Raw genomic sequence first — 24687 nt, forward strand, 5'->3', positions numbered from 1 at the left:
CAGGTTGCTCAGATCCCCATCCAGCCTGGCCTTAAAAACTTCCAGAGATGATGTGCTTCTATCACCTCCCTGGCAAACATGTCTCAGTGTCTCAGCACCCTCATGGTGATGAACTTCTTCCTAACATCCAAGCTTCATCTACCCACTTCCAGTTTCACTCCATTCCCCCTAGTTTTATCACTACTTGACATCCTAAAAAGTCCCTCACCAGTTTTCTTGTAGGTCCTCTCCAGAGACTGGAAGGCCACAAAAAGATCTCCTCAGAGCCTTCCTCTCTCCAGACTGAAGAGCCCTGACTCTCTCAGTCTCTCGGTCACAGGAGAGAAACTCCATCCCTCTGATCATCCTCATAGCCCTTCTCGGAACACACTCCAGCACATCCATATCGTTTCTGTAACAGGGGCTCCAGAACTGGATGCAGTACTCCAGGTGGGGTCTCACCAGAGTGGAGAAGAGGGGGAGAATCACTTCTCCTGATGCAGGCCAGGATATGGCTGGCTTTCTGGGCTGCAGGTGCACACTGACAGCTCATGTTGAACTTCTCATTCACCAGCACCAAGTCCCTCTCCTCATGGCGGCTCTCAAGCCAGTCAGTGCCCAGCATACATTGGTGCTTGGAATTGCATATTGGTACCTGAGATCTCACACAAGCTTCAAGTTCAGCCTGCCAAGGCTACACAAAACTGATACATTAATTCAATCTTGATTTTGAGATTAAAATACAACACCCTACTCTCTGGCTAAAGCAGCTGAAAGAAAGAAAGAAAACTCTTTCAACAGAGAAATACAACCATAAGCACATGACTGAGGCTAGCAAAGAAAAGGTGAAGCTTATACAGCCAGTATGTTTCTACTCACTGTATTAGGCACATAAGGCAATCCATAAACTTTCTCCTGTGTTTCTTTTAAAATATCTGTGGTAGACTTTTCTAGTGGATGCTTCCCATGGTAGATCTGGTCCAAGGCAGCATAAAATACCTGAAGAGATAGAATAGAATTTTTCCTCTGCTGCATATCATTGGCATTTGACAACCAAAAAAAGAGACAAACAGAAAAGAATGGGAGACAGAATAGTGAGAATGAAGAGTTTAAACATATACAGGTTTGTAAATCTTCTATTTTTAGCATAATATACAAGGACAGAAACCAGTTTCTGGAGTACACCAACCACCACCATCATAATCTATAATAAATCCAAGTTCAGGCCTCTGAGAACACTGGCAGTACTAAATCATCTCCATTTTTAAATAAAATTAAGACCTGTCTCATAAGCCTTCAAGCAATTATCCCTCTCAAAAAATAACATTATTAAATAAACAAAAAGATAAAGTGATTGGAGTGGACATAGCAAAGTAAGCTATTCCAGGACACATGCATGCAGCCATGAGAACACATCGCACATGCAAGGGCAGGTTATCAGCCCAGAAAGGGATCTTAAGAAGCTGCACACAGAGCTGCTGATAGCCCTGAGTTTTTGCCAGAGCACTGAGTGTAGTATTAAAGCAGACGCTTCTTTTATTTTAGCTCTCACAATCAGAGCAATAAATTGCTACTATGTACATCTCAGGTCCTGGATCATATTGCTCCAGGAGGGTACCTTGCCAGAGGCAAGGTTTCTTTTGTAGGCTATTTTTGTGCAGAAGCATGTGAATTATGGCAGAAGACAGGAGCACAACTATATTACTGAGGTGTTTGGAGAGCAGTAAAGAAGCACCAATAAAAAGACATTTCAAGCCAAAAGAGCAAAGCAGGGAATCTGTCACTTTAACAGCAAAGATGAAGCAGGCATGGATAGAAGACAGTGCCAAAGCTCAGCGTGCCACTGCTGAAAGACATTGCAGCATTTATTCTTTTCTAATATGAAGATTTCCTCTTCTGTGAGAGAACAGGAATGACAGAAGAAGAGGATGTCCACTGGTGTGCAACACAAGACATTTTTGGTAAGTTTGGTGGATTCAGATACTCAAGCCAAAGAGTTTGGGTCAGGATGTTCAGTGGTACACAGAACATCTCATAGGAAAAATGATGGTAGGGAGCCTCAAAAAACTTTTGTGCAAGGGATGAAGCAAACAATTTGGCTAGAGATTCAGGCCTTTACATACTCTCAAGTGACACTGTAGTACCATTTCCAATGAGATAAACACAATGCTATATGAATTATAACCAGCAAATGCAGAAAATACATGGAGGGAAGGCTGTTTGCAGGCATTCTCCATAGATGGAGAATGGATGTTTCCAAGCATTCATGGAGAATGGATTAGCTAAATAGCACAACCCTCTCAAGCTGTGAGAAGACTCTTTTTTGTGAAACTTGGGTACAAATCCATTTGAACTCTTAATAACATCTCACAATTCAGCACCACTTACTGTAGCCTGGATACAGATAGTTTCACTGCAATTATGACTGTTTGTAAAAGGATCACATTCCCTCTCGTTGATTAAGCTGTCTTCTAACATATAGAATCTTCACAGAAACACAGATCATGGAACAGTTTGGCTTGGAAGGGACCTTAAAGATCATACAATTCCAACCCTCCTGCCATATGCAGGGACAATCTCCACTAGATCAGGTTGCTCAAAGCCCTACCTAACCAGGCCTTGAACTTCCAGTGAGGGGGCACCCACAACTTCTCTGGGCAACCTGTTCCAGTGCCTCACCACCCTCACAGTAAAGAACCTCTTTACACCTAACCTAAATCTGTCCTCTCTCAGTTTGAAGCCATTACTCCTTGTCCTATCACTACATGCATTTGTAAATAGCTCTTTTCTAGCTTTCTTGTAGACCCCACTTTGGGTACTGGAAGGCTGCTATCGTCTAGCCTCAGAGCCTCATCTTTTCAGGGCTGAACCCCAAAATTCTCAGTGTGTCCTTACATGGGAGGTGCTCAAGCCCCCTGATCATCTTTGTGGCTCTCCTCTGGACCTGTTTGAGCAGTTCCATGTCCTTGTTATGCTGGGAGGTCCAGAGGCAAATGCAGCACTCCAGATGAGGTCTCATGAAAGAGAAGGGGAGGGGTACAATCCCCTCCTTTGACCTGTCAAGCTAGTTTCCTTTGACAGTGTTTGTTGACAAATGCTAGGTGTGAAAATGTTGGGTTCTTTTCAGGAAAAAAAGAGGATTAGAAGAAGAGAGGTGAAGAAGCCATCACTTGGCAGCAGCTACTCCTGAATTTCCTGTTTGCTTCCTACATGGCTAATGAGGAGAAAAGATGCAAGACATAACTTCTCACAATTGGCCACTAATGGCAAATTTTGTGTCCCAGACAGCAATGCTGAACACGACATGCATGTTCTATCCTTAAAAATATACTTGGGTGAACTTTACAGCCATAAGCATTTCCATCTACAAATCACAGTTCCGCATCTTTATACAGGCCTCTGAAATGAGAAAGGGAGATGCACCTCAGGACCACAGGATTTTAGGTGATACTGCTGAGGAGCATGCTAGCTACAAAATGTTTTCTAGTTTCAGTAAAACTAATTTCCTAAAGACCTGATAATATAAAAAGACCATCAAATATTCATCTATCTTCATGCTGCCTCTCTATTTTGCACTGATGTTGGCATTTATCAGTTTCACTGGATCCCAGTTCTTTCTAGTTCCTTGTATGCTTTATAGCATTACTATGGAAACAGCTATGCATTTTCCAGCTATGTTACTACTGACTGAAAGACTCTGCGATTCAATGTGCATGGGAAAAGCCTTATAAGAAGATGTGTAGACTCTGTTGTCTTTCCTCTTTAGTAACAGATTACCTGAGCTGGAAGAAAATGCGGTTACAATGAAAAACCAAGATAATTTCTTATTTTCATATACCAACAGACTTATTTTCTGAACAGACCACAGAAGAACCTTCTTCCACAATTGGAAATGTTGTAATTTTTTTTCCCTTTCTTTTAAAAGATCAAATTTGGCTTACATAGCATCTAATTGTAAACACAGAATATAATCTTTGCAAAGTCTTAAAGAAAGGCTAATAACTGACTTTTTTTCTTCCCATAAATATACATTAGTAATACACACATGCCTTGGCATCAGCAGATTGAAATACATGCTTTCCTTCACTGAATTATTAAATCTGCATTGAGTAACAATACCCACTTCTATGAAACAAAGTTTGAACTTTGTATTTGCCATGGAGTCAACTTCTCCGCAACATTTCTTTCTGAATAACTAAACAGAATGGCTCTGCTAGTCTGTCTTTTTGAAATGAGCACAATATCTCTCCAGGTATTACTTTGGAATCTTCAAAAACATGGTGTTGAAAGTAGGAAATGAGTGATACTATTTGGTAGGCCATTATGGTCATTTGGCATGATTGAGACTAGTTGAACATAAGTTATACAAAAGTAATTTAAGGGCAAGCAGCCTGTTTAATTGCTGCATTATTGCCAGCAGCAGTCCACCCTGCAGGAATTTTGGCCCACTGGAGATGTGCGTTCTCCCTCCCAGTTCTAAAGCAATGGGTCTGCAGTCACACCGAGACAGACCCTACAGAGATCGCAGGAGGGCCCACAGCAACAGGTTGATTGCACAGGACATTCTATGGGACTGATGCAATGACATCTCCTTGACTTACTTCTGGAGAATGCCATGGGATCACCATAGCTGGAAAAGACCTCTAAGATCATCAGTCAATCAATCACCTCTAAGACCATCTTTCTGCCACAGGACAGAGAGGCCATGTCTCTTGCTAATATGTATCTATGACTTAAAGTTTTCTTTGTTTACAAGCCCTTTTAGTACCCACACTGTCAATCTACTCTCAAACCTCGATGAGATAACAAACACACATTTAAAGTTGAAAGAAAATCTGTCAGAACTATATAGAGTCATGAACACACCTGGAAAGAATGGGCACACGTGAAAGCACTTCGGTAGTTACTGCTCTGTACACTGGGAAGTTACTCTGTGTCAGTAGATGTCATGAATAGAGGCTCACCACTAAACATTCTCATTATAAATTTTATTTCAATCCTGAATTGTTTTCCCCAAAAAATCCTACGTGAACTAATTGTATTCTTGCCTACGTTCTTTCTGGATTCTCAGCTATCTCTGTACAAGAACCTTTCAGAGCCAAGAGCAATATACTTCAAAATCAGACCTGTAGAGAGGGTGGAATTATACTCATGTCATAGAGGTACAGCCACAGGTAGCATCATCTTTGTTAACACCTGCACAGCCAGCACTGTGCTGAATGCATAATTCAAAAATCCCTGAAGTTTAACCAATTACAAATATGTGTGTACACTGAAAACAGTTTGATCAGTGTGACTAATGTGTATACACTTACACGTCCACACTCCATCATTCTGATTCATTTTAAACCACTACAAATAACTAAACAGAGCAAACTGCAAATACTCAACTAAGTTTTAATTCTAAATGAGCTTAACTGAAGCAACTCACATCTGTTGCAATTGTTTGGGTACTTTTCAAACTAAAGAATTACAAAGATAGAATCTTTAAATTTGTCCCTTTCCACATCTCAGAAATAGTTACTATCCTTTATTAAAGTAGTAGCAGACTTATCTAAACACTAGGTCAGCTGTAAAAAGGAAAATTATATGCTTCTGGATTATGTAAAAACCAGGATTTAAAAAAAACAAACATGATCACACAGAAGCTCGTAGCATTTTAAATGCAGGCAAACTCTCACTGTAAAAAACACTTGGCTCGATGCTAATGCTACTGTTCACAATTGAGAATGGCTGTTACAGGACTGAAAAATCCTAAATACTCAGAACCATACTTTGTTTTATTTCTTCTGAAGAAAAGCAACACTGACAGTTGCTGATGAAGGTCACATTTACCCACTGAAAACAGTTTCTTTAATTTAATTACTGTTCCTCATATTGTGACAGGAAAGTCTTACCACCTTATAGCTCCGCTGACAATTCTGATGGCAGTAACAAACTGCCACCTTTATAGTGGAGCTGCAGAAGCGAAGAAACTCAAATCACATTTAAGTATATAAATGAGGTGGTTTGATTTTATTAAGGTGGCCTGTATCTTTCTGTCCTGTTACACTTTAACAATCCTAAAGTACACAATACTTCCCTCTGCTGCAAGTTCTCCCTAAATGATTCAATTAATCGAACACTCAATCTTCAACCTATTCAATCTATCTGGGAATTTAATTCAATCATTTTCAAAGGTGTAGTTGCCCCAATATTTTCCTGTAGATTTAGACATACAGCTTTAAGCAAACTGCAGAGAATACATTCAGAAAAACAAACATGAAAATTAATATATAAATGAATTAGTTTTCACTAGCTTGGATGTATTTAGATCATATGTCTACGTTACAATAAAAGCTTTGTAACATCACAAATCCCAATCAAAATATGTTCTGTAAGTTCTGGATAGAAAGTAGAGACTAGAATGCAAAGAACATACCTGAAGTTGCATATCAGCTGCAGCACACACCTTTTTGGACTCACACAGTCTTGATACCATATTTTTTGGTAGTGGCTTCAATGAAAGAAAGAAGTCAGGACATGTTTAGAATTGTTGTGTATCTGTAAATACTCTGCTTAACATTAGAAAAGGCTGAAGATAAAAAAAGTATTCTAGGTGCTAATAAAAACATATTTAAAGTGCTTTCCACTGAGGAAAGAAATCTCAATTGCTAACAAAACATTAGATGGGCAACTCTATGAATTAAGTTATCAGAAGTAATTTATATAGCAATCAAAACCATGGGGTCTCAGCATTTGTCTTCTACAAATTGATTCAATGTTGCCTTATATATCTATTAAAAATACAACTGTCCTTAGAGATAAAGAACAGATAGGGAAGCTGAAGTCCTCCCAGGTCGCCCTGACTAATTGTCAAAAGCAGGCTTTAGAACAGTTGTTCTGCTGGTCTTTGAGCATAGTTCACCTAGATTTACACAAAGGCCCAGATAATTCCCACTGAGCTGACGAGGTTTTCATGACTCCAATCGCTATAGCATCAAACATTCTACCTTAAGCCACTTAAAAATGCTTAACAGTAAATATCTATCCTTTGAAATTTTTAACAAAGTTGAATGTATTCCACATCTATGGCGGTAATATTCTCCATTCTCACCACAGGCTGAAAGTCAGAGGATTTTTCAAGCCATTAAGCAAATTCTTTCTTTGCTTTCTAACCAGACATCTGCAAGTACATCCAAAGCCTTTTTAATGGCAGATTTTCAAGAGCATTTGTATATGACTGGCTGACCTTACACATCTTCCACTATTTCCTGAAGCTTTTCAATAGATGTTCTTCCTAATAAGCACATATATTATTTTTCTTGCTAGCAGTTTTATACATAAAGTATGGTTAAAGCAACTTAGGTCTTGCTAAAATGTTGAAGTTACTGCTAATTTGTACAAAGTAATACAGATGAACTCTGAAAGCATACATAGACTTTTACATCATGTTGTAGTGTTTAAGAAATGACAGAATGAAAGTCTACAAATCCCAATATCAGAGGCATATGTTTAGGTTTAGTGCAAATAATATGACTTCAATACAAACAATGTTGATGTTCACAGACTGAAAACTCAGCTCCAGAAAGTTACATGTAACTGAAGAAAGTATTACCAATTAACTGTGGAAGTTAAAGCTGATAAGAAAAACTCTGAAGTTGCGCAGCTGTTTTATGCTGTGGCCTGACAGGGCTTGTAACCTCTTCTTCAAGAGAAAGCTGGATAAAAAATGGGATAGAACAACATCCACTATTTTGCCTGTCATAAATGTGCACAGCTGTTACATTTCAGCACAGAAAAACGAACCAATGAACACAAAGTCTGTCCTACAGGATATCTTTGTTGGGCCAGTATTTACCCTTCCCAAATACAAAGGTCCTGTTTGAAATTACATGACGATTTTTGACTACTAAATGAGCAATCTGCCATAATAATAAAGATTCTTGCAGCTGACCACTCTAATGGTTCCATACTGGATTTACTATTGTTCAAAACAACACTTAATTATGTAGAAAAGTTACCAAGGCAAGAAGTGAAGTAGAAAATAAAATTACAAACAGTAAAAAGTATTTTGGTTGGACGGTTTTCCCTCTGGCTCTACAAACATCTCTTGTCTCATCCTCTCATACAGATTGAAGCATGCACTTCAAAGACTCTTTACACTGGAAGTAAAGCACATGTGGGTTTGCAGTAACACTTGCAGTTGTCATGCAAGAAATCCTTGTGTAAGAAAACTTACAGAATTTTGAACCAATTTTAATATTAAGCTCCAAAGCTAGCAGCAAATTCTGGTAGGTTTTCAGAGGCTTTCATTTCCTAGTGACATAGTATGGAATTCAGCACAACTGCTTTCTTCAATGGTCAGCTGTATACTCTTAATGGAGTAAAGAATGAGAATGTATATTCTCAATGGAGTAAAGAATGAGAATGTATATTCTTAATGGAGTAAAGAATGAGAAAATTGGATGGAAATTTTTTAATTGTACTATGTGTCAGCGTTAAAAAAGCTGAACACCCAAAAACTTGGCAACAGCAAACGTGTTTCTTTTACACATTTATAATTTAAGAGTGTAAAGCCAAGAGCACTCATAACAGTAAGGTCAAACCAGTGCTTTCAATATAATGGATTCTCAGTTTTGTATTTCAGCTACAATAAATGATGGTTAAGACAAAGTTAAGCACACAGGCTTGGTACACAAAACAAATAGAACAAAAAGCACTAAGACTTTTCTAATTGGCATTCTGGTAAACCATTGTCCCAGAGATCCTCAACTGAATTGGGAAATCCAAGTTTTCAGTTCACTGGGGCACAGGGCAGCAAGGTTTTGCGATGCAGTCAGACTTTGTACACTCCCTGGGAGAGTTGGCCACGTCCAGCCCTGCTCAAGAAATAAATGAAGCCTGTCTAATTCTCTGTTCAGAGCTAAGCATTTCTTATAGACTCCCTACCCAAGAGAGTGTTGCCTGGATGTTTTTTTTAATTGTACTGCTAATAGCTAACCTCAACAGAAAATGTGGCTCTGGATTCACCCATTTCTTCCTAATGTTCTGCTATAAGCATCTAGCCTTTCTAAACTGAACTCCTAAGAGGAGACATAAAATGATCATTAATAATGTACTAAAATCCCTCTACCCAGGAGATGGCTTACCACCTTATGAACACCAAGTAAAACACAGGTAATGCTAAAAGTCTCCAAGATTTTTTTTTTTTTGCAGCCATGTGAATATCAAACAAGTGATATAGATCTACTCTGCCCTGAAGATCAAGCTTTACTGTTAAGCAGATTCAAATCAACAGGAAATTACAAATCATTACAAGATACCTATTGACAAAAAAAGTGCAAAGACATCAGTGTCCTTGGGTTTAAATCTACCAGTGCTTCTCATCTGGCTCAGACATTGTGCTGTGACTGTAATTCATAAGCCAACCAGTATTTCACACCATAAAAACATTCCCCAAATTAGATTGAGATTGGTAACAAGGAGACCACTTTTTTTTTCCCCCAAAGCACCTTTATAATTTTTAAAATTAATACTTCAGGGAACCAGAATTAGATTGCAGAGGGTTTTTTAAAGATCAGCACTCATCCAGAAAGTTTGTTTTTGTGAATGTCAGGCATACAGATAAGCTGAAGTCTTCAGTGTACTGAGGAAGATGATTTTTTTCAGACAACAGAACCTACTTCTCCTTGCTCCATCACAATCTCATACAGCCCCTTAACAAGCAGCTGAGTGAAGAAAAATAAATGCATCTGCATAATTATCTTACTACTTCTAAAAGATCAGTTCTCTGATAAAACTAAAACCATCCTCTTTGTAAAAGAAAGACTTCACAGAGCTTTGGCTAAAAGCATGCTGACTGAATAACCATTCCATTTCTAAAATTCCAACACTACATGATTGACTTCAGGTTCCACTTATCCTTCCTTCCGTATTCAGTAGCATTAAGAACTTGGCCTGAAATTTTCAGCATCTTTGCCATGGTGGCTACAAGAACAGAATTACCTCCGTCCCAAAGCATGCTTAACTCCTTACTGCTGAGGAGTAATCACGACACAGTAGGACCATTTACTATCTGTGGGTTTATTGTTGTAATCACGCTAATACGATATTGCCTTGGTAATTCCAGCTCTGTGGCAAAAGAAGACACTTCAAATTCAAACAGCTGAAATACTGCTCCCTCTGTACGAGGGAGCTTCCAAAGACACAGAAGCTCAAAATGATTTAGCTTGACAGACCTACCACATATCTATGCACTTAAAATTAAATACACACAGTGATATGGAATGGTACACACAATCCAGACTGTCTGCTATGACCTCATATATTGGTACAGCTTACTTCATGAGCTTACCTGAGTAGTTCAATTTTGGTAGCTAATTAAGAGTCTTCTTCCCCTCCCCCCGCCTTTTTTTTTTCCTTACCCCAAGTATTTTCTGTTTGGAGTTACCTTTAAGACAAAAGGAAACCCAGGCTTGATACTTTATTGGAACAAATATTTTTGTGCTGGCCAGGTTTTTGAATAAAATTCAGACTTGATCCTTTTTCCAGGAGAGCTTGGAAGTTTTTCACTCCTCAGTACTCAACAGCACAAGCTTTCTGTAAACTTCAAGTTACTTTGGACCAGATCCCCATAATTCACATATATATGCACAATGCGTTCTCACCATTTTTTTTCCTGCAGTGTTACTAGAAGACAGTTTCAAGTGTTTTAACTGTCAAAACAATACCTCTTCTCCTTCTTCTTTCTAGAAGGATAAGCACTGATCCTAAGTGAGGATCCAGAGAAACAATCTTTCTACAACTGGCTTTTACAGTGGGGGCAGTCCTAAGACAACAGTACCAAGTTTTCTGTAATTACATTCAGCAGGGAGCATCAAAAGTGACACCACCTAAAATTTACACACAGAAACTGCATAGATGCAGGTGTGTTAAAAGAAGCATGCTTTTCCAAATTGTCTGCACTGCTAGGTCAGTAAAAAACACTGTGCTAATGTCACTGTTGCAGGAAAGATCCTCCTCACACAGAAAGCTCAGTCTCTTTATTCTGAAGACAACACATAATCCAAGTTCTCAAACAGAACAGCAATTGAATTAAATGGTTTTAGAAATTTCACATTTTAACGCTTTCACCCTCTTTCTTTACTTCCCCTTGAAAGGGAGGTAACAACCAAAAGCTGGAGAAGATGCTGTTGATTCAAATTTCTGTTTGCAAATCTACAAAATTATTCAGGAATCAAACACAGAAAATATTTCTGTGCAGTTGTAAATGTAAGAGAGCTGAGATTTTGTATATGCACATATACAATAGCTAAAAGTTACTGCTGTAACTATCCCTGAATTTCAAGAGAAGGTTGCCTCAGTCCATTTATAATTAAATAACAAATACAGTAACATAGTATCATATTCTTAAAACTAGCTGATATGAACAAATATAATCCAAAGCATATTTATAAACGTTGAATATCAGGTTAAAAATGCATTCTAAAAAAAAAAAAAGAGAAGAAGGGTGCGGGGGTGTCAATAAAAAGGAAGCTATTTAAAGACTTCAAAAGCCACAGAGCAGTTTCAGACTTGTTTTCTCATCTTCCTGCATAATCCATTCTTGTCCCATTCGAGACCAAAATTCTACATTAAACCTCTCTGAATTTATCTCTGAAAGGGCAAGATTTCACCACCAATAAACAGAAGTTTATAGAAATGCCAAATGGGACGTGATGTCTAGTTCTTAGCTTTTGCACTGCAACTAAACATGGTTTACATCTGTTAAGCCATTTTGAAAATACAAAGCCATAAATAACATTGCACAAATCTCTTTCAGATGTTTTAGTTAAGTTCAGTCTCTGAACTGGTGTGCAGGCAGGTTAACTTCAATGTTTAAACACTACATGAACATCATAGAGAACACTTAGAAAGCAGCATTTGGGCTATGTGCACTCAAACATATAAATGACAAACACTCCTGAACCAAGTACTTTTGACCTCCAGGTTTCAAGGGGACTTCACTTACAGAGCAAATTTCTGAAGATAGTATCTGTTAGTAACTGTTCAATGGACGCAAGCATAATTCCACTTTCATACTACTGAAATATACTGAATGCTTAGTATCGGACAAAAAGCGTCAATGAAGTATAACACTACACAACTTAAGGGGCCTTCCTGGCTTTGATGGGTAGTCTGTTCTTCAATCATCACATTTGTACACTGAAACCTGCCTCAAAGGCACTAGAAAAAGATCTTTTGTTATTGTTTACTGGTTTGTATTTTTCAAATGGCTGTAGAAATGTAAATCTTCTGCTGCCCTGGTGAAAAAACCCAAAGAAAATCATCTTGTTTCAAAGAGCACCATAGAGAGTGGAGCCTTGCAGTAGACTGGCACAGCTTTAGACAGCTTTACACAAGGAAAAAGATCAGAGCTTTAACTCAGTGATTCATGACTGACAGAATCTAACTCATCTTAAACTAATCCTAAATAAACCAGTACATTTTTCATCACAAAATATTTAAATTGCTACCCTACACTTTGCAAAAATGGGAGGTCTTAAATACTGGAGATCACTTCTACTTCCATGATTTAGTATCTGAGATTTAATTTCAAGCCATACTTTAGACAGTTCAAAGATGAATCACTGTATTTGTCACAACTCACCTGTAATTAAAACATTCCACATAAACTGATTCACATAGAAGTTGTTCACTTGCTGCACTAAGCTTGTGTAGTGCAGAAACTGTACTTATGCAGGGAAAAAAAGGTTGATGTTTTTAAACATGTAATTGGAACCTTGGGTATAAGCATTTGCTATTCTTTTACAGACTATGTCCACCTGTTCTGTGATATTAACTTTTTTCTGAATATCAGAAATCATAAAATAGTCTATTGCTTAGTTCTACTTTAACCATTACTAACAAATAACATGTGAATATGTGGTTATTTTTCCTGAATACATTTATCATTAAATACTTCACACATTAGCTTTCCCTACCTGTCCTGTTTTATAGTGTCTTGCAAACTGGTTAACCACTCGATAGTCATTTGCAAAGTACTCCATCAGAATTGAGGGAACTTCAGCAAAATCAGTAGGACATCTGGTTCCTAGAGATAGAACAATTGCACACATTAGCATTTGCTATTTTCACTAACGCAAATAGTTAACTCTTTCCAAAAGGTTTAGCAACTTTCAGTTTGGACTTTTGGTGAACTTTAATGTTTGTTTTTTTCATTTATTAAGCCAATATTTTATTTCCATAGCATTATTGTACGTATTGCCAGAAAAGCTTCATTATAATCCTACACATTTTACTACAAATCACAAAGTAAAACAAAATATTTGAACAGCTGGGTGAGGCACCTTATAAAGCTCTGAATCACACCCTTTTTAAACTAAACCAGACTGCAGCCAAACTGGCTGTACATGAAACATCAAATCTATTTAAGTGTCCCAAACCTAAATCAAACTATAACCTAAATGAAACTCTGCCTTAATCCCATTCACAGGTACAATTTTTAGCTTCTCTCTCTTGGCTGAGCTTATGCTTTATATAAAATTTGATTAACAATCCCAGGAACATGCTTGCAGGCTGAAGAGATATTCTAAAGACAGTGTAATATCCAAAAAGCACTCTCTCAAAACTCTGATTTACTCTAATCTTAATAGCTTCCATTGTCTAAGGTGCTGATAAAGAAGTCTAACACCTCACTTATACAAAGCTGCATTTCATCTTCACAGAGAGAGTGATTTGCCATTGGAATGGGCTGCCCAGGGAGGTGGTGGAGGCACCGTCCCTGGAGCTGTTCAAGAAAAGACTGGATGAGGCACTTAGTCCCATGGTCTAGTTGACTGGATAGGGCTGGGTGCTAGGTTGGACTGGATGATCTTGGAGGTCTCTTCCAACCTGGTTACTTCTATGATTCTATGATTTCTGATCTTTATATTAAAGTTAGGGACGTACAAAGTTGCCGCTTTATTAACAGATGCACTGGGTCATCAATTCTACTTGTCTGCTAATGTCAACATTCAAAACTACTCTTAAATTAAGTATGGGTTTTGCTTCCACTATTATTTCTTGAAGACTATTTTAAAAAAATCCCTTCTTTGATCTCTACAAATCTTTCTCTACTTTTTAATCCAAACTTGTAATCTCTTTATATAGTGTTTTCAGAACAATACTGCAGTAAAAACAGTGTTTCCCAGGCTGCTTTTGACCTCCTAAATTGTAAACTACATTCTTTCTCACACGTTATTATCCAGAGGCAAGATAAAGCCTGAAGGACTGTTGTAGCTCTTCTCTGCACCTGCTTCTCTGAAGTTGCCCTCAGACCAGAGACACAAAACCACACCCAAGCATTGCATGAGGTTTCACCAGCATTTCTTAACCATTCTCTTACTGCTGTCCACATGCATTTCCAGTGTTATTTCATCATATTTGCCCCATTCACAGATACACTAGCTTTTTGCAGTTCTGCATTGACACAAAAAACTGTGCTTCTGTTCCTCCATCACTGTTGAAATATCCATTTGGCAGCATAAAGTCTCTTCATATAAATTATCTGCACTGTGTAGTTCTGAACTGCATTTTATTTCTAATACTGCAGTATTGAATCATTTAACTCTTATACAATACCCCAATCCTTATTTGTGCCATTACATTTCTTTAGTATTTGTATTTGTTACATGAAAATACTTTTTCTAAAGCCTAAGAAAAGGTGGGTCCCAACACAAATGCCTGCAAAAGAACTCTAAGTTCATCAAGTCCAACTGTTGACCTCAGTGCTCCTTAATAAAGTGACAAAATTCTTTAAAGAACCATTAAAAGAGTCTCAACAGTTGAATAATTACATTATCTGTAAGTCAGAAAGATGAAAGGTAGGACAGTTATCTGGGAGACATCAGGCCTCTTGTAAAACAAGTGTAGATGTTTTCTACTGCATGATGAGCTTAGCTAGGTTCTTGAAAATGTTACACACACATATGCATTCAATAATGAATAAAAGCATATAGCGAAATGGCAGACTAACTTAAAAATAAGCATGTCTTAAGTCAAAATCATACAGTTTTATCCAAGTTTTAGGCCCACTAGATTCCTGAATATTTGGGAATGTTAATCAGAAAAGGGAGATAAAGGAGAACAGGAAGGATGTCAACCAGAATGTAATTTTTTTTTGTTCTCACAACAGCCTGTAGTCCTCTTGTTTCTACTCTTGGCCACCCTAGCATCTCATCAGAGCAAATGGCCCCTAAAACACATCTCTGGGACAAGCGATCTGATCATCACACATTCCAATCCCTACAAAAGAGGTTATCTGCAGAAGCAACATGACTGACCTCTGACACTGCTTCTGCAGTGCTAGATCTGGAATGAATTTCCCTGGGATGCAGGACTATTTGGAGCTAGGGCAATGCCCTAGCTCCAAAAGGCTCATGATAAGCCTGAATCTTAAAATCATATATTTCCTGCTCCTTCAAGACTTTGGCATACAATTCAACATAAGGGTACTCCATCAAAGCAGCTACTTTGGGCATATGTGTACTCCTGAAGGTCAAGATAAACAAGGTCATATGACTCGAAGGAGTGGTGGACAGCACTTAACTGCTCCAAAGAGTACATAGAGCTTACAGTGAAAGCACATAGAGTGTTCATTTGTTTTAACAATGAACAGCTCAACCTATGTTAATTTTAAGTGAGAGACTTAAGGAATATTTTGTCTCTGGGTGTTAAGTATCTGTTGGTAACACATAACTCTACTGCAGGCTTCTATTTGTATCATTATCAGAATACAAAAATAGCAAAACATTAGAGGAAAAAAAATCCTTCAGTCAAGACAGGAACAGAATCGCTGAATCATAGAATGTATCTTGTTGGAAGGGACCTCATAGATCATCCAGTCCAACCCTCAACCCAGCACTGAAGGGCCAACACTGAACTGTGTCCCTAAGTGCCAGATCCACACATCACCTGAAAACCCCCTGGGTAGTCTCTCCATCACTGCCCTGGGCAGACTGTACCAATGTTTGGTAGCCCTTTCAGTGAAGAATTATTTCCTAATATCCATCCTGAATCTCCTCTGGTGCAGCCTGTAACCATTTCTTCTACTCCTGTTGCTTGCCACCAAGAAGCTGACTCCCTGCTTGCTCAAACTTCCCTTCAGGTAGTTTTGTTTGATTGCTTGATTTCCAGGATGCTATTATGGAAGAAGATACAGCAAGCGGTCCTTAGGTAAGAAAAACAGCATGACAAGTCGCTGCAGCCAGCACATGTCTTTGACTCCTTTGCCACAACTACAGGAGTTACAGTAGTCTGCAAGCTGTCAGATGATACACTTGTTGTGACTGCTTGCAAAGAGGGACAAAATGAAAAAAGGGAAATATTTCTTTCTGTGCATCCACTAAGCTGTTACTGCACACTTGCTCATGTTCTCTTCTGCGTGAGAAAAAGGCCTACCAGTTATTCGTGCTTGCAAATACAATATGTTTTAAATTTATCCAATTTGCTTTCATTAGAAGCAACTAGAGCAGGCCTGGTTTTACATATTTTCTGTTGTTGCCAGTGTATGCTTTTTTGCAAGAACAAATTTACTAATTTTCCTTAATTCAATTTCCTAAATCTTTTCCAACCCAGGATTCATTGTACTTTTACACGAGGTACAAGTTTAGCTCAATTTAATTTCAATCCTCCAACTGTTCCATTACTATGAATTTCATGTAAAGGAAACTTGCCAGAGTGGATACCACCACTAGAACAAAGACTGGCAGTACATGAAGAAGATACATAAATGTGTAATTCATTAGAGAAATGTTGTTTGGTTGTGTTGAAGTGCCGTTTGGTTAGGTTTTAGACACTATCTGGGGATGTGATCTGTATTTCCAAGTCAAAGACACAGATGTATCAACATGACTCAACTGTTTCTGGCTCATCCTCTTCTATTTTCTTGTTTGTTTCAATTGAATTTCTTTCCTTTTTTTTTTCCTAATCTACCCCCTCCTAAAAATTACAGATTATGGGGAAACACTAAAAAAAAAATCACGGTTGTAACTTTCTTACCAGTGACATGTTGGTATCGAGTTCTTCCCAGCATAGAATGCATAGCATGCCCCATCTCATGGAAGAGATTCTCCATCATACCAGGACTTAGTAGTGTTGGTGCACTCCTTGTTGAATGGGGTAGGCTAAGCATAAGAACAACTACAGGCAGCTGGTACTCTCCATTTTCCTTTAGCCTGCCTCCACGAACCGTAAAGTGACAGTCCTTGCCAAGATAAAAGCAAACACAGGGACAGCAATATAACTACACCAATGATTCTAAAACAATAATGAAATTACAAAAGTTGGAAGTTAATTGTCGCTGTGAGTTTTCACCTTTAGAAAGTATTAAAAAGTAATCTTATTCTTGTTCTTGTAAATAGGCCAGAAAAAAAGAAGGTGTTTAAAAACCTGCCATTTCTCTAAACAGGGTTCTAAGACATTTCATAAGGTCTATCATTCTGTAAAACAAAGAGTTTTGAGTTCAGGCTATAAGGTGACTTTTTTTAAATGAAAGGTTACTCAGAAAAATATTTTATCTAAAATCACATTTGAAATTGCAAACTTTCCCTGTTTAGTTTAAATAGAGGTAATTTCTACTAAACTTACATGGAATGCAAAAGGCCATAATGTTACAGTCATTATTCAAACAAAACTCATGCTGGAATCAAATCATAAATGTTACCTGATGTGGTTTATCAGGTCGCTGAAAGAAGTCACAATAGATGTATCCTAGCAAACCTTCTGTTTCATGAACAACAGCCTGGAATAAAAAAAAGTATCAGTGCTTTCACTGTGGAAATATGTAAAATTGAAGACAGAGTATTCTAATATCCAGATTATGACAAGTAAATGACAAATAAAGTGGGAATAATTAATCTAAATTAATAATTAATATAAAATTGCTGGTCATTTTAGCTGGAAAAACAAAACCACAAGATTCACAGTACATCCATAAAACTACAAACATTTAACTCAAAATGAGTTAGTCATGGATTAGTATTAAAAGTAACACTATCTGTAGCACCAAAATGACTTCTGAGAAGTCAACAGTAACAGAAGTTGATTTACCATGGAAGCACAGATAGAAAGAGTAAGGAGTGATTACAAATTGACCCACAGGATATAAAGAGCAGCAGCTCTTGCTGGAGGTGGAAGTGAAGGAGATCTGGCTGTGAACATCATGGAGGTTAAGACAACAGAGGAACTTGGGAACCTGATGAATAAATTATTGCCCAAGTTTTTTTATTTTCACCCTCCTCTAAGAAAAGGACAGAAAAACAAAGACATAAAAAACAATCTCAAAATAAAGGCGACATACAAAATAAAAGAACACAGAGGCAAAGATATGTGACTGCTAGAATACAGTAATCTACGAACTGAAATCAGAACATCAGTAGGGATTATTCAGAAGACTGCCTTCAAAGGTGTAACAACGACCTCAAGAGAAACTGTTTCTGATTTAGGTGCCCTTCACACAGAGGCCTATTACAATGACCATGAAATACCAAGCATGCAACAGGCACTTAGGAGCATAAAGTCCTTCAGGTCTAACTTCCAGCTAAAATAAAGACAACTAGTCTGTGCTTTTGACAGGTACCCAAGTAATATAAAAACAAAACCTGATTCATGGCTCAGAGGAACACACCATCATATATAACTTCCCTTTGTCATCTCAGAGACTGAGAACAAGGATACTTACCAACTTCCGAACATCTTCAGACCAAACCTCTCCTCTCTGTGTCTGCTCAGCATAAAGGGAGATTCCTAGGAGCTGACTGAACAAACAGTTCAAACCTTCCATGCATGCCCCAAGAGAGAAAAATGGACAGTACAAGCCAGGATCAATGTTGTACCTGAGGAAACATGTGAACCCCAAACCAGACCATTAGCTGAGCTTCATGAAACTATATTCTTCGTCTTCAAATCACAGGATGTGACAAAATACACCAGATAAGCCTCAAAGTCCTTATCAAGCATGTTCAGCTTTATTCTTAATGTAGTGAAAGTAAGTCACAGACTAGTTATGGCAGTTATAAGCACTGCTTAGTGCTTCACAGTAACTCAGTTTTTAATATACAAGTCTGGACACTAAACTCAGCAGATGTCGACTATGATTTTCAGAGATGTGGCAAACATGTAGCTCAAACAGACTATGGCAACACCATGAGTGGCCAGGCTGCGGCTTTTCATCCACAGAAGGCCACCAGCACTCAAGTGCAACTCCTATGCCAAGACTGCACTGTGTGTGAGCAGAAAATGGAGGTGGCTTTCCCTGCGGTGCAAGCCAAACCCTCAGCTAGGGCAGGAAACCAACCAGTAAGCACTGCTGACTCTGTAGTCTTGTCTTCACTGAAACAACAGAAACACCAAAGAGACCCAATTATCTTCCACACACAAATCACGGCTCAAGCTCTAGGGACTTTCTGAACTCCCAGCTTTGAGCCACATGAAGATTTTAAGTATGTGATGCACAGTTCAAACACGGCCAAGCTTCCTAAGCCTAATGTCAAGTAACTAGTTATGTTTAAGACACTGTAGAAGACATCATGCTTCTGCATGCACAAACTGAAAAGTAAACAGAAATATAAAAAGTAGTTCAGAGACATATGCAGCCTCTACTTGGGCTCAAACATCCCAAATCTCTGACCTTAACAAGTAAACAAACTATCAGACAAATTCTTTGCAAATTTAGACCTCCAATAAGGTGCTCAGGGCCACACAAGTCTTTGGAAATTATAGCAAAATCAGAACTGTAATGACCTTGTAGTTGTGCACGCACCCCAAACAAACATCATCTTGCTCCCTCACTACACAAACTACAAGTGTTAAGTTATTTACACCACCTCCTGGGGTCTCATAGGAAAGAGTTTAAATCTAGAGAATCACAGCCTCTCTATTTTCTTTCACGCTCTTGTGCTTTTGCTTCTTAATGACGTGGTAACTAATGACTGAAATTTAAACACACATCAGTTAAGACTACAATAGTGGAACATCAAAGATGAGAACCATGCTTTGTTAAGGTTTAGAGACCAGCTGTGAAATAGTCAGCTGGTCCCCATCTAGTCAACCAACCCCTTTCCTTCCTTACCACTCCCACACACAAAAGACAAAACCTGAAAAGGAAGCCCAGTGGAGATAACTGCATTTGTCAATATGTTGCTTACAATTGCAGCTACAATTCAACACCAGGCTTCACTGCACAGTGACGCACAGCAGTGGGGAGTTACTTCTCTATGCCACAGCACTCGTTCCTGAATGTCAGTGTGTTTTATTTTTCTAGTATCTTTTATACTACCTTGATCACATACTTCAGCAGCATTTTACAACTACCATAACAACATCTGACAAAAGTACAGGTATGTTTTTACAGGATTTTGACAAATCAAAGAATGGTGGGAGTTGGAAGTGATCTCTGGAGATTATCTAGTGCAACCCTCCTGCCAGAGCAGGTTCACCTAGAGCAGGACAGAATTCTGGAGGCTTTCGAATGATTCCAGCAATGGAGACTCCACCACCTCTCTGGGTAGCCTGCTCTACTGCTCTACCACCTTCAAAGTAAAGAAGTTCCTCCTCATGTTTAGATGGAACTCCCTATGTTCAAGTTAGTGCCTGTTACCTCTTGTGCTGTCGCTGGGCACCACTGAAAAGAGACTGGCCCCATTCTCTTGACATCCACCCTTTTAAGTATTTGCAAGCCTTTCTTAATTTTGCTTATTTTCACATGCAAATGTGAGAAGCTAAAGCAAATGCATTCTACTCTATTTTCAATTACACTAGAACGTTTAAGCAGATTTTGCCTCTACTGACAGAACTTGAAGAAGTGTAACACTCAAATTCACATTCTGTATGCTACAATGCACACATTTCCCTTCTTACAATGAGTCTTTAAACCAAAAGAAGAAAATAAACATGATATAAATTACTTTAGATGAAGCTAGGTAAAAAGATTGGAACCAAATCTCTAAACGAAAGCAGAAGAGAAGCCACAGAAACATGGAGCACAAAAGACAGTGTTTCAGACCCAGAGCCCCCTAGCAGTACAGAATTAATTACAGTGAATATCCTCAGATTAAGTCAGTAGTTCCAAACAACTGCAACTCCTTCAACAGTGGCACTCTTTGGAAAGCTGTAGTACGTAAATCTCACATGTTTCCAGATTTTTATAGCATCACTCTCTGATCACCTTCTGCTCACCCTATTACCATGAAAAATTAAATCCATGACTAAATTGTTTTCTCATTCTGCTCTAAATATTTTCCTGCACACAGATGACAAGACCTGTTAAAATGATCATTTTGCTAAAAAGAAAAATAACACCTTTTAGGAGCAACACACAACAATCTCCATAAAAGTTTAGGACTGTTTTTTGACATATCACTTTAAAGTCTTTTACCATTATCCTCCATCCTACTATGAACACTAAAGCAAGTTTACCACTCAAAATTTAATTGCTTCTTTAACTAAGAACAGACTTCACTATAAAAGGACTGTCTTGATAGAACATTACTATGGAGAGAAGCAGACTTTCTCCACATACACCCCTTTGTGATGGTTTGAGTGTTCCCCACCCCCCCACACTTTAGAAGTCACCCAGACTAGTCTCAGTCGGCTCTGGAAATATGAATGAAGCTATTTATTTACAGCTAGGACAATATACAAGCAGATATTTACAGTATATACAGTTATATACAGAAATATACAAGGTAAAAGGTAATACAGAAACACAGCTCCCCTCCCAGAAACCTGAGTTCCCAGGAGGGGCTCTCAACCACCCCTTCACCTTCCCCCTGCCCCTCTCAACCTTACCCCAGTCCTAAAGAAGAACAGAGATTCAGCCAAGAGGTTATGAAGCAAAGGTGGGTTAGGCCAAATGGAAGGTGAGGTTAGGGAGTAAGATGTTGCTCAGTCAGCAGCCCAAGCCAGAGTGAGAGAAAATGGCAAGAGTGTTATCTAATGTTTACATTTCTTCTTCCCAAACTCCTCAGCGAGACTCTGAGAGAAGTGGACATCACCACTGTTTTCCTTTCACAGCCTGTGACCTAGTTCTTCTCACCAAAACATTCTAGCTAGCTTCAAACAAGCACACCCTCCAAGCTGCAAAACTTGGTTATCCTTATTTTTGAAAATGACATTTATTTCAAAATACATTAAGAATGAAATAAAAGATCATGATGCTTTTTTTGTATAGCTAAACCATGGAAGAATCTCTCAAGTTACACATCACGTTTAGTTCTAATTCAGCCTCCGACTGACTAGCAACCCAGAACCAGGTCTCCTCAGACCCCATTCAGGTAAGTGGCATTTATTACTTCTGGGTCTGTCCCAGTCCTGCTCATATCACACTGGTTTCTGCAGAGCCACTCTGCAGAACTGTATCTTGGGTTTAATTTCTGAAAGGTTTATTAATCCAGAGGGGGCACAAGGTCCAGCTACATCTCCGTCTCAAAACCAGCATTGATACAGACATGCTCAAGCTGTTTCACATGGAGTTGTATAAGGGGGCTTTGCAAGGATTTTTGCTGAACTTGTTTCAATCAGCCGTGCCAGAGCTATGATGACCATGTGCAAAGCCCATCTAGTACTTCCACCTCTCCCTCCCTCTGACATTCAATATCTCCCAGGGCCTGTCCTGCTATTTCCTTCCTGTAAACTGGGAGAAGAAAGCTGATTGTATGATGTATTTCAAGAGCCTATAATATAGTACTACAAACACACAATTCAGTAGCTCAAATTTTAACTCAACCAACAGCTCAGTCATATCAAACAATGAGATTTTCACAGCTGAAGGAAATTAAAACTTGTAACTCATAACAGAGTTCGGCTGCAAGAAAAGACAACAGAAGAATGATAAGAAAGTCCAAAAAAGCACCCTTGAAAACACTTCACAAAACTAACCCATATTTACACAGCAACCAAGAAAACCAGTTACTCCTGGAAACCTGTGTGCTAGTTTAAGCCTAGCTAGAATGTTTTGGTGAGAAGAACTAGATTACAGGCTGTGAAAGGAAAACAATGGTGAAAGGAAAACAATGGTGATGTCTACTTCGCTCACAAGCTTGCTGAGACATATAAGAACAAGAAATGAACTCATAGGTAACCACTCTTACTTCTGCTGGGGAACTGGCTGAGCTGCATCTTACTCTCTAACCTCACCCTCCATTTTTTTTGACTAATCCACTTTGCTTCCTAACCCCCTGGCCAAACCTCCATTCTTCCTTGGGACTGGCGTAAAGTTGAGAGGGGTAGGGGGAAGGTGAAGGGGTGGTTGAGAGCCCCCTCCTGGGGACTCAGGTTTCTGGGAGGAGAGTTGTGTTTCTGTATTACTTTTTTACCTTGTATATAACTGTATATACTCTAAATATCTGCTTCTATATTGTGCTAGCTGTAAATATAAGTTTCATTCATATTTCCAGAGCTGGCTGAGTCTAGTCTGGATGACTTCTAAAGTGTGGGGGGGCAGGTAACACCCAAACCATCACAAAACCATTTCCAAGCATCACAGAGAGTGATTTGCCATTGGAATAAGCTGCCCAGGGAGGCAGTGGAGTTGCCATCCCTGGAAGTGTTCAAGAAAAGACTGGATGAGGCACCTAGTGCCATGGTCTAGTTGAATGGATAGAGCTGGGTGCTAGGTTGGACTGGATGATCTTGGAGGTCTCTTCTGATCTGATTGATTCTATGATTCTATACGAAAGACAAAAAAATGTCATCATGAGTAGTCAGCATGGATTCATCAAGGACAAGTGATGTTTGATCAACTTAAACTCTTGTGACAAAACAACTGGCCTGGCACAGAAGGGAATAGCAGCACACATCACCTACCTCGACTCCAGTAAGGCCCTTGACTCTGTCTCCCATAAGATCCTCATAAAGAAGCTGCTGATGTATGGACTGAATGAGCAGACAGGGAAATAGACTGAAACCTGGATGAATGACCAGGCCCAGGAGGAGTTATCAGTGGTAAAATGTCTAGCTGGAGGCCAGAGACTACCAGTGTACCTCAGGTGCCAACACTGGGTCCAATTCTGTTTAAAACCTTCATTAATGATCTGGGTGATGTGGCAGTGTACCCTCAGCAAGTTAACAGATGCCACTAAACTGGGAGGAGTTGCTGATATAGGAGGGGTTCATGCTGGCATCCAGAAGGATCTTAACAAGCTAGAGAAATGGGCTGAAAGAAACCTTATGATGTTCTGTAAGAAGTGCCAAGTCCTGCAACTGGGGAGGAACAACCCCAGGCACCAGTATATCCCAGAAGCCACTCAGCAAGTAAAGAGTTGGGACAGAAGGACCTGGGGGTCCTGGTGGACAAAAGCTGGAACACATAGCAGCAATGGACCCTTGCTGTGAAGAAGGTTCATGGCATCCTGGACTGCTTGAGGCAAAGTATTGCCTGTAGGACGTGATCCTTCCTCTCTAAACAGCACTGCTGAGGCCACACCTGGAAAGATGTGTCCAGTGCTGGGCTCCTCAATACAATGAGAGATGTGGACATACTACAGAGAATCCAACAAAGGCTAAGATAATTGGAGCATCTCTCCTGCAAGGAAAGGCTGAGAGAGCACAGACTGTACAGCTTAGAGAAAAGATGGCTTGGAGGGATCTTATTAAGGGTTATATAAATATATATTAATCAGAATAATGAGTGTAAAGAAGGTGGAGCCAGGCTCTTCTCAGTGATGTTCTCTGACAGGATTGGAAGCA

General features: G+C 39.0%; 1 protein-coding gene across 1 annotated transcript in view; it reads right to left on the reverse strand.

The window, feature by feature from the left end:
- The window catches only part of MIPEP (mitochondrial intermediate peptidase), a 79093-nt gene that overhangs the window by 26940 nt on the left and 27466 nt on the right, over positions 1 to 24687 (reverse strand). Inside the window, exons 11-16 of the mRNA XM_064171995.1 lie at positions 18683 to 18836; positions 17666 to 17743; positions 17002 to 17206; positions 12945 to 13054; positions 6401 to 6475; positions 859 to 978 (exon numbers count right to left, since the gene is read on the reverse strand). Coding sequence (XP_064028065.1) covers positions 859 to 978; positions 6401 to 6475; positions 12945 to 13054; positions 17002 to 17206; positions 17666 to 17743; positions 18683 to 18836 — 742 coding nt within the window. The remainder of the gene's footprint in view (positions 1 to 858; positions 979 to 6400; positions 6476 to 12944; positions 13055 to 17001; positions 17207 to 17665; positions 17744 to 18682; positions 18837 to 24687) is intronic.

Source organism: Pogoniulus pusillus, chromosome 3, assembly GCF_015220805.1.
Source record: "Pogoniulus pusillus isolate bPogPus1 chromosome 3, bPogPus1.pri, whole genome shotgun sequence".
In the NCBI taxonomy this organism is placed as follows: Eukaryota; Metazoa; Chordata; class Aves; order Piciformes; family Lybiidae; genus Pogoniulus; species Pogoniulus pusillus.